The sequence below is a fragment of the Hibiscus syriacus genome, unplaced genomic scaffold (genome assembly GCF_006381635.1).
Source record: "Hibiscus syriacus cultivar Baekdansim isolate YM2019G1 unplaced genomic scaffold, ASM638163v2 tig00111504_pilon, whole genome shotgun sequence".
NCBI lineage: Eukaryota > Viridiplantae > Streptophyta > Magnoliopsida > Malvales > Malvaceae > Hibiscus > Hibiscus syriacus.
The window spans coordinates 315,256-330,028 of record NW_024063107.1 but is presented as its reverse complement, the minus strand read 5'-3'; the positions used below and the strand labels follow the sequence as shown (position 1 = coordinate 330,028).

The 14,773-nt window shown below is 33.5% G+C and overlaps 2 protein-coding genes across 3 annotated transcripts; both read right to left on the bottom strand.

Moving 5' to 3' along the window:
* Positions 1 to 1,072: 1,072 nt before the first annotated feature.
* On the bottom strand, positions 1,073 to 13,901 carry LOC120164093 (60S ribosomal protein L23-like). 2 transcript variants are annotated; one of them, XM_039173855.1, is made up of 6 exons: positions 13,809 to 13,901; positions 13,398 to 13,682; positions 12,243 to 12,284; positions 12,009 to 12,130; positions 1,828 to 1,833; positions 1,073 to 1,084 (listed from the first exon to the last, which is right to left on the bottom strand). In XM_039173855.1, exons 1-4 carry the CDS (start codon positions 13,819 to 13,821, stop codon positions 12,048 to 12,050), a joined length of 423 nt encoding a protein of 140 aa, XP_039029786.1. In that variant the 5' UTR covers positions 13,822 to 13,901; the 3' UTR covers positions 1,073 to 1,084; positions 1,828 to 1,833; positions 12,009 to 12,047. The 2 variants fall into 2 exon arrangements, with proteins under 2 accessions (XP_039029786.1, XP_039029785.1); XM_039173854.1 differs by lacking the exons at positions 1,073 to 1,084; positions 1,828 to 1,833 and having other exon boundaries at positions 11,906 to 12,130.
* Positions 7,024 to 8,817, bottom strand: LOC120164092 (eukaryotic translation initiation factor-like). Its single transcript, XM_039173853.1, has 5 exons — positions 8,582 to 8,817; positions 7,989 to 8,160; positions 7,766 to 7,891; positions 7,238 to 7,303; positions 7,024 to 7,160 (listed from the first exon to the last, which is right to left on the bottom strand). The coding sequence occupies exons 1-5, from the start codon at positions 8,764 to 8,766 to the stop codon at positions 7,113 to 7,115; spliced, it is 597 nt and encodes a 198-aa protein (XP_039029784.1). The 5' UTR covers positions 8,767 to 8,817; the 3' UTR covers positions 7,024 to 7,112.
* Positions 13,902 to 14,773: the final 872 nt, after the last annotated feature.

Genomic DNA, 14,773 nt, shown 5'->3' with positions numbered 1-14,773 from the left:
TTTGCAGTTTTAAAGGAACGTATCCGTACCTGACCCGACCTGAGAGTATCTGGGCGAAAAACATTCGATCTTAATGATTGGTGAATACCAAACACACATCACGCAAGGAAGATAACCGTCATCTTCATCTGCTCCCACGAATTCTCATCTGTTAATGGTGAAACACATCACAGACCACCTCCGGGGAACACTCCAGTTCGATGGACCGCAAAAATATGAGAAGACTGCCTCGAGTCAGCTTCGGAACATTTAACCTATCCTTCCAAAAGCCAGTTGAAGCCAGCGCTGTCTGGTAGCAAATATCAAAATCAAGGTTGAAAAACGAAGCTCCTGATGATTTTTCTAACAAGACATATCCGATATCTACATTATTATACACATGCAGGAATCCTCATCATCGTCCGAATCGCTCACATCACTGCAGGCACAGATAGAACATTAGGAGGAGAGCGATACAATCATGAATCGTCGAAAAAAACACAATCAACTAATCGATATTGCTAGTTAAGATTGTAATTCACACGAGTCATCCTTTTCTATTGTAGTTCGACATTGTATCGGGAATGCATGAAACCTAGTTATATCCGCCGAACAATATATGCAAGAATTCTGTAGGATTTGTTCATACTTAATCGGTTTTTTCGGCATACAAAAAGTACTAATTCTTACAAAGATCGAAAATATTACATCAAGAACTATTCAAATCATGTAATTAGAAACGATAGGCCGTTGCACTTAAAGCAAAGCTCTTGATGTTTTAAATTCAAGAATCAAGAACAGAAAACTAATCTGTCAGCAGCTCGATCTGCCTTCTCTAATCTATGGCGGGTAGTGTTATGATGTACTGGGATACCCGGATGACGATGCATTATAAGTAGTATATCACAAGCCAAGAGAAACAGAACATAAAAGCACAACACCCCTCAGAATTCAACATGTTATTTTTCAGATACTGTCTCCACAGCATACACGATGGAAACTTTCGAGGAAATGTGCAAAACAAAAACCGATGCTTCGAGAAAGTATCCGAAAGACATGCTGTGAAGACCCGATCGGCACCATAACATAAAGTTGCAAACTAAAACTTTACCAGTCATAACCAAATTGGAAAAAGAAACAACAAATGAAAATTCGACACAAACTGGTGATCAGTCTAACAAATATCACCTAAGCAAACCCTCGGAAACGAATATCGGTTTAAGAGAATCGGCTTAAGAGAAGCTATCTGCAACATAAGTTATAGTTTTTGTACCATGTATAAGGACAAACTGAAAAGAACATAAAAGAACAAGGGATTTGCAGATACAAACAAATGTATAAGAAATTTCTGGTGTACAAACATACCTCAAATGGTAAAGAAACTATGTTCAGAACACTTCATCAAATACATAATTGGCAATAATTTCAAACAAAAAGATCAATATTATCAAAAGTCAAGAGTCAAAACTCTCAAACATTCAAACAGAAATACACTGCCATGTTGGAAGATAGAGTCCAAAATGAACCAATTACCTTGATTCAAATTCCATGATCTCCACAAGTTTGTTCCCATTTATGTCATTCCATTGGACTTTTCGACTCGACTTATCCGATTTTATCGACATTCCATCTCTTTTAGGTACCAATAAAGCATTTGATTCATTGTCATCTTCTCCATCGGTATGATCTTCAGTTTCTGCAGAATCTATGGCACTTGAGCTGTTGTTTTTATGTCCATTAACATCCTTCACATCATTATGAACAGCATCCATTGACAATTCTACTAAAATTATAAAGCTCCTTAGGTCAAGACTCAACTAGGTGAAAAAGAACAAGACTTCCATTAACTCAAAGCTGAAAAAAAGAAAAGAAAAGAGAGAGATCTGGGTTAGATTGTGATTTTCGAAAAACCCCAGCTACCCAGAAAGCAAAAGGAGATGTCAAACCCTAACCCCAAAATTCAAGAATTTATTTTTATTCTGGGGTTTTCAATAGGTGGAGAGTGGAATCCTTCAATCTGATAAATCCCAATAACAAAGTCAACTCATTGTTTTTTTACAGCATAATGAAAACCATCAAATGCAAATCCAATTTCCAAGAGGGAAACTAGGGGGGAAAGCATGAAACTTGAGGAAGAATTTCAAAACAGGCCAAAAAATCTCAATCAGCAAAGAGTTTCATTTTCCTGGGAAAGTGATGGAAAATGTAAGCAAGAAGCAAGCTTTTGACCTGCAATGAAATACATTAACAGAAAAAGAAACACTGAAATGAAATGATAAATTTCATCCATAAAATATAGAAAAAAATTATCAAAAAAAAGGACAAATCTTTGAAATCATTTCTAAAATAAAAATCAATTAGGTAAGCATTTTTTATTGGGTGAGATGTCAACGTTGGAGCATAAAGGTGAGATTTAAACGTGTTCATAATTCAGAAATCTCTTACGGAAGTTGTTCTCAACCTGATGTTGGGGTAACCTATTATCTTATCTCCCCTTACCTCATATATATGAGAAAAAGGGACGGCCATTTTTTTATATTGTGTTGATCTGTACAAATATCATCTTTCAAGATAAAGATAAAACATTCTACACATTAATCTAAAATTTTAACAATTTAATCTACTTTTAGTTTCAAATTATGATTTTTTATTTGAAATGATTTTGATAACGAAAATAGTTATTTTTTTAAAAAAAAATACCCAAAATACTAATTTAAATTAATTAGTATAAGAACTGAACTGAAATGCTAATAAATTGTATAATTAAACTTACAATTAAGATAACTCAAAATAAAATTAATTAGAAATAAAAAAATTACATAAAACGGGACTAAGGTATATTTTGGTCCTCAGCATTTGTTAAATGTGTAAACAAAAATAATTCATTTTTAATTAATTCTGTTTGATAAATTAAGTTTTAATTAAGTATGACTTATTTCTTTATATATTTGATCAAGAATTTATATTTTATTTGGTATGTAGACGCTCCATATATTTAATAAACACAAAAAATATCATAATAAATATTTAAAAAAATCATGAGTAAATAAAATATTATATGTAAATAAATGTATATTTAAAAATATATTTTTAATATTTTACGTTTAAAATCTATTTGGCATATTGTCACAACCTTATTTTTTTAAAAATAATAAAAATTATAAATTAATTGCCTAATTTGGGGACTAAATTGTAAGTTTTCAAAACTTATAGCCTGATTTAGAAGCTTTAGAAAGTTTAGGGGTTTAACCCTAATTTTTTACGTGGTTTAACCCACGCATTAGCCGTTTCGGCTAAGGTACTATTTGAGATATTTTTATTAAATATATATGTTATTGGTTAAGTTTGGGATAACACCAAAAAAACCCAAATTTCTCAACCTCATTCCCTAGCCACTCTCCGTCGACTCTCCCCGATTCTCCGTTGTTCGACTGTCATGGCTGTCACCGCCCCGACCAAAGTGATCGGTGACCTCCAATGGCCAAAACCCATCTAGCCCCTAACCGTTGGACGTCATCGTTTAACATGAATCATCATTCGAACGCTAATCGAAAAACCAAGCGTCCACCATTATTTTTCGTCGTTTCGTCGTCATCCAACCATCGGTGAGTCTCACCGCCTGTACCAAGTGAACCAGTTTGAGGTTTTGCTTCTATTAGTATCAGTGGCGTTGACTCTACTGTCACTGTCAAGTGGGGTGAGCGAGGAGATGCTTCAGCAGTTCATGAAAATTATCCTCCGACATTTTTCATCGGGAAATGACACTGAAAAGCGACTCATTGAGCTTTAAGCTTCAAATCCGAAGATTTTGGTTGTCGTCCGACGACTGGAGCCGCCGTAGCGCCACTCCCTGCGCATAGGCATCGTCTGTCACCAGGGGGTCTGTTGACCGTTGAATCGGTCTGAACCGAGCTGTTTGAGATGAGCCGCGCCGAGCGCTAATCGGGTGTTGTCTAGTCATTAACCGACCGTTGACTGACCATTGACCATTGTTGACCGACCGTTGACTTTTTTCGGGAACACTTATCCTGATGTTTTTCGACATCATAAGTTTGTTTTTTAGGTCTATTTCGCCAAATTCAAACATAGTAAGTTGTTTTCATTGATTAACCTCTCGATTCAATCCATTTTTCGTAATTAAACTATCTTTCTGTTGATATTTATCGAGATATTATTGGACGTTGGATTCAAGTTTGAGAGCAATCAAATAGAGTTGAATGTTCGATCAGTGTAGCTCGAGAGTCGAGGTAATACTTTACTACCCAATGCATGCTCTACGGTACATGTTGGTATTGCCAAGTGCATGGACGAATATGTTTCATCTCATCTCTATAGTTAATTATTTCTAAACTCTATTCGAATGCGGTAAAAAGTAAGTAACTGAATAAAACTCTAATGGTTCGTATAAGAAATTAGAAGATTTATAAAGAACAATTCCAAGTTCCGTGATTAACTAGTGAAGCATTTAACCTCATAACTCTTAAAATTTGATTACTCTTGTTAAACATTTAAAAACCGAAAATACCTAGATGAGAAATTACGAAATTACACTTGAGAGGTACAAATAGTCAGATTGACCCTGATTGAGAAAGTACCATGAGAATTCGTATCTAATCTGATAAATTACTGATTTAACTGTTAAGTTCCTATTTCGTTCGAAAGATTTCTGATAAATAGTTTGTAACCTTTAAGAAGGCACTAAACCCAAAATTTCTGATTTATGAGCAAACACCCAAAGACTAACTTATCCCAAAGACTAACTTATCGAAAGTACTCTTATTGTCAGAATTGTTTGAAATGACTAAAATAAATGACAAGTTTGAATTAAATGGAAAGATTGGACGGAAGGAATATACTAAAACTACCCCTGAATTATAAAATGACCAAAATACTCCTAAAGTGTGAAATAACCTAAAATACCCCCAAGCCCTGAAATGACTGAATACCCTTAAGCTCTAGAATGAATAAATCTACCTCGAATACCAGAATGATCTAAATACCCTCATGACTTGAATTAAGCAAATGCCTTTGGAAAACTTCTGAAGATATCGGTCAAGCTTTAAATGTTGTAACTCCCTTTAGATTTTTAGAGTACGACCTGAGTAGGTCGATAATCCCTAACACTATTACAATACGGGAAGTAAATAAATATTAGTTAAATACATGTTCGTCTCCTCATGATTCGTCTAAAGACGGTTTTTTAGTGCAGCCAATTTTAATATATGAATATTCATGAAGTTTATCTACCTACATAATTGATAAGTGTTGCATTTGCTGGGAATTGTACAGTGCGATTGGAATTCTATAAATCACTATACACCCTTATTAAATGGAGTTATCAAATTTATCAGGAATTAAATGACAAAAATGCTCTCATAAGCCTGATTGACGGAACCACTTTAGGAATGTATGAATCCTAAATAAATTTTGATGCAATAATTCCTGAATACCTTGCTGATATATATGAGTACGACATGATCTTGATAAATCACTTCCCGAATGACTGATGAATCTGTTAGTTATAAAACTCCCTTTTTATAGAAATCTCGTTATGAAATTCCATCAGTTTGTAGAAATTTTGTGGCTCCCTACCTGAAAAATATCAAGTACCGCTGGAAAATAATTAGATTATCTAGTGTATTCCTTATATATTATATGATTGTTTTATCTGTTCTGAAATATGATTCATTGAACTTACTGAATTACTAAATATTTTAACTGATCAATATTCTAACTTACTGATGTATTGATTTACTGTTTATGAACTATGGATAATTGATATGTGCTCTATGGTTATCTGCTTTCACTAGAAAATATAATTATGTATGATTTATGGATCATGGAAATTACTAGATTTTTGTATGAACCGATTTATTGGGATAATGTCTGATTAGGATTATGAAGTATGGAGGTTCAGCTCTGATCAAGCTGGTGAATCCTAACGGACCTAAGATGACTCTTGGCTAGGCTCTGAGGCCCTAAGGGTAGGCTTTAAGGCCCCAATGTATTCCCTTGAGTAGGTTTTTAGGCCCCAAGGTACACTATTGGGTAGACTCTCAGACCCCCAAGATAATCCCTTAAGTTGGCTTCTACGCTCAATGGGTATAGGGTAAGTCCTTATGGATGCAGTTCTAGGGAACTGCATATCGGTGTTTGGTTGAAAGGTATTACTGTGCTTTTAAAATATGTTTTAAACTGCTAATGTTTTTAAAGGATATGTACACATTTCTCTGTTTTGTTGGAACACACTAGACTCCCCAATTCAATCTTTTGAACTTGTCTATTTGAATACTTCCTTTAAAACGTAAATTCCTATTTGTAACTGAAAACTCAGCTAATGGAATCTGAAATCGCTGCCAGAATCTGATGATGTCTGTCCCGCTAAGGGAAGCTACTATTGCATTCATCTGATAGTTCTATATTACTGAGCTTTCTAAAACTTTGAGCTTTTACCGACATCAATAAAGGAGTTCCACCGACATTACTTGCAGAGTACGATGCATGTAATTAGGGGGCATGTAGGTTAAATTCTGTTTTATATTCGAGTCTGAAATTTGTTTTATCACTAGATATTGTTAAATTCTACTTTTAATAAGTAAATGATTTTCTGAACTTGTATTTTATCTATAAATCATTTTACAGTTTTAGATGGATTAAACAAAATTTTAAATTTTCCAAGATTTTCAGTTTGGATCGCTCCGGTGACCCTAATGTGACACCTCAGATCGGATCGGATCACCTGCATCGATAAGAGAGTGTTACATTATTTAAAATTAGATATCAAATATATTTAACCATTTTGATGATTATAAATTTTAAAGAATACTATAATTATCAACTGCTCGAATTATAAACTCCTAACTCGGAACTCAAAATAACACTCTTTGTATGTTGTTATCTAAGAAACATCATCTTAGAAATAATACAAATATGTCAAAATCTATAATAAATGGGGGGGTGGTAAATTAAACATTCATAAAATATGATAAATTTCTCAATATGTAGAACATAAAAGATCTCTCTTAGCATAAAATTTTGATATTGGATGGTATTAAATTAAAAAAAACAACTCACATTCAAAATATTCCAATTATCCGAATTCGAGTCCCGAAATTAAGAAACAACAAAGATGTTCAAACGTTGTATCGGCCTTTCGCCGATCTTTCCTTTCTCGAGTCGTCCTACAACGAATAAAGCAACCGGTCACAATAAGAGAATATGCATCTGAAGTCGCGAATACCAATCGAATAACACTTACATGGAAGCTATAAGTAATTTTATCGTTGACATCAATTATCTCCTTCCACTTCCTACCGATGCCCATCTAGAAAAAAGGGTTCGAATTAACATCAACACGTGCAATTGAATAAGTTCAAAAACATACATCGATACACAAATGCGTGACATAATCGACGAGAGGTGACCAGAACCTCAATGTACTTTTGTAAATTATACATTACACCCTATGTTGCTCCGACTCGATATGAATGTCATATGCATAAACATGTCAAGCAATGCATCAGCAAACAGAGGTAGATTTAAGCATGTCATGACCGTATTCGAAAGCATAGAAACATCAAAATAAGTATGAGCATAAATTTCATATGCATAAACCAATAAACAATATTTTGCAGCGATCGATCACTAAAGTTCGAAGTAGAACTTAGAAAACCTTATGAGCATAAATTTCCGGGGGGTTTTCAGGATAAATGAGCAGAAAAATTAAAGCCACGAAACACATTTGGAAACATTGATACTTTGACGGTCTCACAAAATATTCCTATACCTGAGCAGCCTCGTTTGTTGATGTCTTGGTCCACAATGCAAGTTTGTTCTGCCTTTGACGTAGACTAGCAACTACGCCACAAATCTCATCCGACTCATCAAATTGCTCCCCAATCAATGCCATCAACTGCAAAACAAAAGACAACAAGTAAACCAAAAATCCCGATGTATCTATCTATGATTCACATCGCAGTAAGCATATCAGTTAGGCACAAAGTACTCACAGTTTCGAGCCACATAGTCTCGAGATTAGCCTTTCCATTGCTAATCGCAGTCCACTTTCCACCATTAGCGCATTCGGGATCTTCCCATTTGGGTTCAACTCCGGCCTTGAACAAGTGGAAATCAGCATTTCCCGGGGGCAACTTGCTCGGCTTGAATATTTGATCATACAAACTGAAACATGAAGAAAAAAGAAGAATTTTCCAAACTCAATTAAACAATCGAAAAATAACAGAAACAACTCAAGTTCCATCGAAGCTGACCGGGAGAGATACCGACAGACAAACTGAATCACAAGAAAAAATGGACAAGTTCAACAATATCACACAAACATGAACAAACGTTATGAATTTCACATCGTATGCTGCTAATAGCTAACAATTCAGATAAAATTATGACCTATAAAACAACAAATTTCTCATTTTAAACACAAAAACAAAATACCCTTTCTGTTTTAAAAGAAAGCAAATCTACAATAAATAAATTCAGATCAACCACCCAACCTATAAATCGAGCAAGACCCAATAAAAATAACAGCTGAAAATGATCTTTAAAATATAGATGAAAAGGAGAGATGGGTATTCGATAAAAGTACCACCAAAATTCTTCAACGGTGTCAAAAGTGTAAACTTTGCGTAGAGTAGAACCCCAAGCGGCGCCTTGTTTAGGCTTTGATTGGTTATCGAACCAAAAGGTCCATTTTCTCTCAAGTTTATGCGGCTGTTTCTCTGCTCCCACCTCCTCCGGTACGGCGATAACTTCCGCCGCCGCGCTTGCCATGCGTTTTTGTGTCCCTCTCTCTCTTGTTTTACTTTATTTAAGCTTTGTGAAGGTGGGCAAAAGGAAAAAGAGGAGGATTTTCGGTTTTGAATCTTCTATTGTAGGTTTGGGTTTTGAACTGATTAATGGGCTTTGGTCTTTATCTATGATTAAAAAGGCTGATATATAAATAGATTAAAAACCCATTGCCAGTAAAATTGGACTCGACTTAAAAAATTAATTTTTTTATTTAATTCTATTGAAAAAACTCGAATTCAATTGACTTCGAGTTTTAATTTTATAAACTCGACTTGACTCTAAAATTTTCAAGTTCAAATTGAGATGTAAAATACAACTCGAATAACTCAAAATTTTCAGTAATTATTGGATTGATTTTCAAGTTTGAGTCGAGTCTCTCGATTCTATATGATATATGTATATCACATATGAAAAAATATAAATTAATTGAATATGGTTATAAAACCAATGTTTTTAAAACCGGACCAGACATTGAACCGGTGAAAGTACTGATTCACTGGTTCAACCGGATTTTATATAATTTTTTTTTAATTTTACATGATATTCAAAGCAATATTAATATATATGTAACACTTTTTTTAAGTTTACAATATTAAAAGGTATAAAAATGTCACAAGCCATAATATGTATAAATTAAAAACCATAAAATATAGTGCAACAAAATGATTCAAATCAACTACAACATAATATTTAAGGTAAAACATATTAAATAATAAATATAATTATATAACTATAAAAAAAATTAGGGCTTAAAAAAATCATAACAAATGATGTCATTTGGTTTAATTTTTTTTTTAAAAAATAATCCCACATGGCTAAGAAACATAGAAGAGCATCCCAAAAGTTTAAAGAGTAAAAATATAAGAACAAAACAATCTCACATGGCTAAGAAACATAGAAGAGCATCCCAACTTACTTCTATAAATAATAGAGGTAATTTGACATTCAAAATAATGGAGCCTTTTGGTGAGTACATAGCGAACTATTATTTCGCTTCAATTGAGTTCAAATTTTAGGCTTCAATCGAACTTCTAATTTTTTTTTGAGTTCGAGCCTTTTCGAGTTCAAGTTTTAATATTATATTTCGAGTTCGAGTTGAACTTGATAATTTTTAGCTTGTGAGTTTTTGAGTCGAGTTGAGCTTACTTTTAAAGTTTTCGAGTTCGAGTCGAGCTCAGCAATGCTCGGCTCATTGAACAAACGATGTCGTTTGGTTTAATTTAAAAAAAAAAAGTGAACCGATGGTTCAAACTGGTTTTGCCGATTTTCAGCCGGTTCACCCCTATTCTACCGGTTTTCAGTCGGTTCACCCATGTTCTACCGGTTTTCAGCCGGTTCATTGCCAGACCGGTTTTGTGAGGTAACTGGACCGGACATGCTACCGGTTCACGGTTCAACCGGTTGAACCAACCGGTTCAGTCCGGTTTTGATAACCATGATAAAAACTCATTTAAATTGGAATGAAATAATATCATAATATTATAAATATTTACAATCAAAGTTAAATAGAAACTCAAAAATTATACTCGACTCGACTCAACTAAAATTTTATAAACTTTACTCGATTTTTAAAAAGTTTCAAGTCAACTTTAAGTTGGAAAATATGACTCGTCAACTCAAATAACTCTAAATTCTTTAAAAGTTATGATATTGATTTATCAAGTCTCTGATTATTAAAAGTTACAAAATGGTCCTCCGACTATCGAGAGTTGCTTTGTTGAGTAATTCAAATATTACAAGTTACAAAATGGTCATCCGACTATTCATTATGTTCCAAACTCGTCATTTCTCGTTAAAAATTTGATGACGATCTGAGCTATACGTTAACCTAGTGACTTAGATATTATCAAATTTGATCTCTTAATCTCAAACAACTATCATATCTCAGTCAGTATGTTAACGTCCAACTTAGATTACTGTTAATTTTTTAACAGAAAAAGATGAGTTTAGAACATAATGAACAATCGAGTGACCATTTTATAATTTCTAATAATTTAGGGACTCCACAAAGTAACTCCATATAATTGAGGGATCATTTTATAACTTTTAATAGTCAAATAACTTAATAAAATAATATCCTATAATCAAGAGACAATTTGAGTACTTTACCAAAATAATTTTACTTTTAATGAACAAATACTCGGATTTGTGGTAAAATAATAGCAAATGGAGTTCAAATTTGGTTCAAAATAGATTAACTCTTTTTTTTTTTACAAAAGATTAACTCAAAATTAAATCATATAGATAATGTCTGCGAGTTATAATTTTTTTTAATGTTACAAGTAAATTTAGTAGATCTAATTATTCATATTTTATTTATTTTAATTTTATATTATGAGTTTTTAATACTATAAAGTAAATATATTTGATCAGTTGGTTAAACGGACCATCTTTATTTCATTATATTTTTTTAGATTATGAGTTCCCTAAGTCCACTAAATATATTCTTATTCCTTCCCTTAGAGTCAATGAGCATCTCTTCCCTTACCTCTAAATAAGATCAAGATTAAATTTAAAACTTACTAAAAGAATAATATTATATTTATGTTATCTCAGTTGACACCGTTCCCCTAAGTTGTCAGTAACACTGAACAAAATTTCCCTTCTACCACCGATAAAAAATGATAAAATATACCAACAAACAGTTGTTCTAGTGGGATGATACACTAGGTCCCTTAAGCAAGGTCAGTAGTTCGAATCCTGACATTTGCGAATGGAGCAAACTGGGTTAGGAGAGTCGCCCTTGCCTCTCTAGTACATGATCTAGATTAGTCAGTTAATAGATTAGATATCAGTGATTAATTAAAAAATGATAAAATATATATTGTATTGTGTTTAAGGTTCATACTAAATTAATTTTATTTGTTTAAATATTCAAATAATAAATAAATTTAAAAATGTTACCTTAAAAAAACTAATTTAAATTAACACCATTATATTTACTTTTAGAAATTGAAAATTGTTAATTTATATTTTACCTTGTTTTATTTATCTCGGATTATATTACATAGAATATAATTTATCACAATTATTTATTTGAATCGAATATTAAAATATAAATATTAAAATGAAAATTATTTAATATAAAAATAAATCTATTTATGACTAATGGAAAAAGTCAGCATAAAAGTACATTTATTTTCAAACCCAAAATCAAATACAAAAAAACAATCCAAAAGGAATTTCGAAAAATCAAAAACTAAATATTACAAAGTATAACGAACTCCAAAGCAGTTAAACAAAAGCTTCTACAATTTCAATTCCTAAACTATAGCATTGGCTGCACTTGCAATCCTTGGCCATAGATCAGCACACTCCTTTCCAATTGGACCAGTTATGGCAGAACCTGCAATTACCAATAACAAAATGTCAATTCAAATATCTAAATATAAGTTGGACTCGAATGTCGAAGACGAATATTTCACGAAAAATGGAACTCGGGTCACCATGATAAGTACCTTTCATTTCTCCTTTCGGGTTCACAATGACACCAGCATTGTCTGCCAATAAAACAAGATTCATGTTCATGAACATCAAAAACAAAATGAACAATGTTTGAAGTCAAGATTATAACATGTAGAGCCCAAATGGAGCACATGCAAGCTTCGAAAACATAATGCATCTGCAACGATGGGCACAATCGGTTTTCCAGACTCGTAACGGTATAGACTATTGAACCTTGAAGTAGATACCTGACTTGCGTCTGGTGGTATGAACTTGCTTTAACTAACTGTCAAGACTAATTTGTGTTCTAAACAAATGTACGGACCAAATGGAGCACATGCAAGCTTCGAAAACTCAACGCATCTGCAACGATGGACACACTTGATTTTCCAGACTCGTAACTGTACCAACCATTGAACATTGCAGAAGATACACGACTTATGTCTGGTAATACAACATCCTTTAAACTAATTCACATGAACAAATCTTTCAAAACTCTAAAAATTTCCAGCTAGACGTCAAGAACACAACAAGGGAATGGCAATAGAATCATCATAAGGAACAATTTTATTTCAAATGTCCAAACCTGGACAGGGATGATAACAATGGTTTCCACCTGGTATTGGGTTAAGGTTGGCAGATCAATTTAGCTGGTTATGGGAGGTATGGAGAAAGCCTGAAAAAAATTCTCCACACTACATCACCAGAATAAAACCCATAATAGGCTGAAAGAGAACAACATATCAAATCAAAAAAATGATAGATTTCAAATGAGAGAAACCCTGCTCGATAAAATAATCGACCATTTGTGTTCATTTCAATGATCAGTGGAAGAATCCAATCATACTAAGTGCAGGTTAATGCACATATCACGACACAAAATTGTTACAGTAGTCTATAAAACATAAGGCAGAACACAATGTATCGAATTGCGAAAAATGAGAGTCCGAATGAGAGGAGCCTCGCTAGATAAATTCGAGCATTTGTGTTCATTTTTCTGGTCTCAGAAAGTATCAAATCGTAGTGAGTGCAGGTTAATGCGCTTATCATGACACCGCTAAACCAGCAAAGGCTCTAATTCTTTAAAAAAATTCCTCCACGCAGAGAAGAAAATGCCTATAAAATTTGAACACCAAATATTCCATAGTACATACAAGAGAGATTTGTACCTTCAAAGTACATGTAAACACCATCCTTTCGGCGCCAGGGCTTGCGCTGCCTCACAATGACGGCTGGCAAGACCTTCTTCCTGAGATCGGGCTTCCCTTTCTTGACGGTGGCCATCACCATATCTCCGACGCAAGCAGAGGGCAGGCGGTTAAGGCGGCCCTTGATTCCCTTAACTGAGATGATATAAAGGTTCTTAGCACCAGTGTTATCAGCGCAGTTCACCGTGGCTGCCACCGGCAAACCCAGTGACATTCTGAACTTGTTTCCGGCTGAACCTCCACGCCCTAATCACAAAAAATAAACCACGTTTTCAGCAATGAAAATCCATAAAATAAACAAAACAAACAAGCGGAAAATTAAGATAAAATAAAACATACAACAGATTTACAAAAAGAGAGATGGATACTGACCTCGCTTCGACATGTTTTACGGCTGCAGATAATCGGGTTGCTGAAGGTAGGGTTTTTTTAGCATTATATAGAAAGCGAATTAGGGTTTCCATCTTCAAGTTTGTTCCTTTTGGTGTTGATTGTTGGAGGCGCTGATGATTTCTCCCCCTACTATTGGGCCGTGGCCCAACATTTCGGTTTAAAATAAAGGGTAAACTACGTATTTAGTACCCAAACTATCAGTTTTATCCGTTTCAGCTACTAAACTTTTTAATTTTTTAAAACCATACCTAATATTTTGTTTTTATTTCATTTTAGTACCTACCATTAAAAACTTAACGCTTTTAGTACTTAATATCAAATTTTGAATGTGCACTAAAATGAAACAAAAACTAAAGTTTTTAACGACGTACTAAACTTTAGGTATATTTTTATTAAAAAAATTTAGGTACTAAAACAAGAAAAAAATTGATAGTTTAAGTATTAAACATATAATTTACCCTAAAATAATGAATGGAAATGTTAAAACTAAAATCCGAGTCGAACTGAATTTAATTTTATTCTTCTTACTTTTATGTTGCTCAAAATTTATTTTTAAAATTTGATTAATTTAACAAATTATATCCAAATATATTTTTCCCATTTTTCAACATTATAATATATATTGAAGTTTGAACTTATTATCATTCTTGTAACATATGAAATTGAGTTGAAATTCGGTATAAAATTTGCAATTCTATTATAAACAACCTATATAAGATACAAATCAAGATTCGTGTGTAAATACCTAAATTTTCGAACTTAGGTACTGTCATGGCATGCTGAGAAGGTGACGACTAACAATCACTTCGGACCCGGATCTTGCTACCTCGACGGCTTTACGTTTTTCGGTCGGAAATCCGGACTTCGCGCATGGATGTACGCGACTGCGATCGAGAAAGACCGCGGGGCTGAGAGTGTTGATTGAAAATGAATGTAATACAGGC